Below are 3,191 nucleotides of genomic sequence, written 5' to 3' on the forward strand. Positions count from 1 at the left end.
TTATGCATATGTACTATTATAGCAGCCTTTGTCGCCAATATTAGTTTGATATTACATCGTGAGAGAGAAAGGAGGTCTGGCGGCGAAGTATCTTAACTTTTGTGCAAATAGATTGGGCAAATTAAGAGCGGTCTGAAGACAGGCATTCGGCCGTTAATCGTTGTTAACTCGTTATATTTAAAAAACATCCATGATTGGCTTGATTATTAATCACATACAATGCAAGTTTGCGAACAGCAGTCAACACTTCATCAATCAATCAATCAGTGTTACATTTCTTGTAAGTATACAGTTTTTTACTTAAAAATAATTCTTTCTGTCAAAGTAAAAGTTTATTATATAAAATATTCCTCCAGGGGCATGAATAGATTTAATTAGAACCACGGAGAGAGCGTAATTAATCCCTATGCAAAGATAGATTGAGAAAATTTTACTACCTCCAATTTTTGATACAAGAATTTGTTTGATTTTCAAATTAATTCTAAATATAAAATTTTAATACATTTTAATTTTTTATATTTTTTTTCCAAATTAACTAGCGATATCATTAAATAGTAGTTTTAGCCAAGACACGTGATGAGTAAGAGTATTTTAGAAAAAAAAACACTTATTTATTACATATAGTTAACTTAACAAACTTTCTTAATTTATTTAAATTATTCAACTAATTTTTACATTGAGGATCGAAGTTATTATTATAAAAAGAGAAAAAGAAAACCGTCCTGTCCTTTTGTGGTGAATAGTCATAGAAATTTTATTGAGCTGATGAAGCGTTTGAGGACCTGATGATTTACCATCAAGAAAAAGTAGTAGTGACATTTTTCTTTCCCTCTGGTCTTTGAAGCCTTATTTATTGCACTTGTCTTTTGCCTTCTTTTCCTTCCACTCAAATGCCATTTGCCTCTCCACACTCTCAAGTTGCTGTCCGTTTCACTGTAATTGCGGGTTTCCCTCATCTTGTCCTGCAACTAACTAGGGTTTCCGCCTGAACTCTCACATCCAATAGTAAATCATCAAGAACTCTCCCTCGCTTCACGAACACTTCTTTTTCATTCGAATCATTAAAGATTAGATCTTGACACGCTCTCCCACGCCCGGAAAAAAGGTAATCAAGTATTTACGTTGTTTGTTCTAAAAAAGCAAACTGCTAGCTAGCTAGTTTCTGCTCAATTCGTGTGCTTTTATGATATATACGCATATCTCTGCTCTTTCCGATTCAACGATAAATTAATATGATTCAGCAGGGTTTCTGTTTATTTAAAGTCCGCCGGAATTATGGTTGAATCAATTAATGATTTATCTTTCGAAAAATTTCCACGTCCTAGCGATCACTTAACGGAAAGATCTATCGTTTCCATTATCGGATGTTCGTCTTGGCCTTTTAGTCATCTGACTCTCCATCATAGAAGGTCTTATGAGACCTGGCTTACTGAAACATCTCAGGAATAAGAGATTATATATATAGACGATAGAAATTTATTAGTTCTGTGAATTTTTGGTGATTGAAGGAAGTGAAGAAAATCAGGACGTCGACTGGCAAATTTGCAGACTGCGTCGTCGACGTCGTCTCCTAGAAATATTTATCATATCTATTTTATTTTCCCCTTTCACCTCTCCCAGTAACAAAAAGAAATTGAGTCCAGAAAGTGTTCGATCGGTTGTATTGGAAAAATTAGTTCGAAATCCTTTGAGATCAAGTAAGGGACAAAAAGTACGCAAAGAAGTTTGAAAAGCAGCGCACAGTACTAAGCGAGTAATTATAAACTACACATTACGTCCTTCAAGTCCAGCTCTCTACATATGTTTGCGTGCAAGTTTAGTTAATTAATATATGATTAAACTTAGCTTGGATTGGCTGCCCGTTGAATTTATGTTAATTTCCATGGGCAGAATTTGCTTTTTAATTTATTATTTTCTTTGTGTGTGTATGAGGATTAATCCTTGTTGGATGAAATGCTGAACACGTACCATGAATTAATTTAGCGATATATTTGCCCGATGCAGTTACTTTGATGAACTTAACATTAGAAAAAAATATATATCAACACATTAATTTGCTGAATTTCTGGTGGGTGGCAGCGAAGGATATATATATATATATATATATATATGATGGCGTCTTCTTCAAGCTACAACTCTCCATGTGCAGCCTGCAAGTTTCTGAGAAGGAAGTGCATGCCAGACTGCATATTTGCGCCATATTTCCCACCAGAAGAGCCTCAAAAATTTGCCAACGTTCACAAGATATTCGGAGCAAGCAACGTTAGCAAGCTTCTGAACGAAGTTCTTCCTCATCAAAGGGAAGATGCGGTGAACTCTCTGGCTTATGAAGCTGAGGCTCGGATCAAAGATCCTGTGTATGGCTGTGTTGGAGCCATCTCGGTGCTCCAAAGGCAAGTCATTAGGCTCCAAAAGGAACTAGATGCCACAAATGCTGAAATGATTCGCTATACTTGCACTGAGATTCCCACTCATCATCTGGCTAATGAACCACCCGGAGCTTCGTCCTCGTCCCTTCTTGGTCAGTCTCCTTCTGCTTTTTACTATCCTTCTCCATGGAATAATGATCTTTGTGGGGATGCCTATCATCACATTCACAGAGGAGCAGATAATAGTGACATGTGAATTTATCTACCAGTGTGTTTAACCTATATGCTGCAACAAGACCTTATATATATATATATATATATATATAATAGTGTATTTTTTAGATGGAACGTGCCTGTATATACTGTGAACTCTGGAGGCGTCTCTCAAAGCTCGCTCTCTTATATATAGCACTATATATATATATGGTCTTAGTTATCGTAGTGTGAATGAAGCTGATGAAGTTCTCTTCACAAAATATCACGCATGGCTTGAAATGCTTCATGTACCATATAAATAAGTCACTTTGCTTTGAGGACAAGTAGATGAAATTCTTATTTTTCATAAAATCGACGCATGCAATATATAAGTATTGTATGTGCAGATCACATGTATATAACTGATGGATTATTTTATTAAGTTTTGAGTAGTTATGAATATATGCTTTACCATAGAAGGGGGTGTTTAGCTAGTACTCCTCCGGTCCTTAATATAAGACCCAATTGTTGAGTTAGTTTTGGTCCTAAATATAAAACCCATTTCTCATATTTATCAATTTTCTCTAAATTGTCCCTATAGATACTCCCTTAATTATAATCAAGTAA

The 3,191-nt window shown here is 35.3% G+C and overlaps 1 protein-coding gene across 1 annotated transcript; it reads left to right on the plus strand.

Moving 5' to 3' along the window:
- Positions 1–921: 921 nt before the first annotated feature.
- LOC114735085 (LOB domain-containing protein 25) lies at positions 922–2,845 on the plus strand. Its single transcript, XM_028922740.1, has 2 exons — positions 922–1,105; positions 2,080–2,845. Exon 2 carries the CDS (start codon positions 2,110–2,112, stop codon positions 2,623–2,625), a length of 516 nt encoding a protein of 171 aa, XP_028778573.1. The 5' UTR covers positions 922–1,105; positions 2,080–2,109; the 3' UTR covers positions 2,626–2,845.
- Positions 2,846–3,191: the final 346 nt, after the last annotated feature.

This window comes from Neltuma alba, unplaced genomic scaffold, assembly GCF_004799145.2.
Source record: "Neltuma alba isolate B1F8T4 unplaced genomic scaffold, ASM479914v2 tig00013177_pilon, whole genome shotgun sequence".
In the NCBI taxonomy this organism is placed as follows: domain Eukaryota; kingdom Viridiplantae; phylum Streptophyta; class Magnoliopsida; order Fabales; family Fabaceae; genus Neltuma; species Neltuma alba.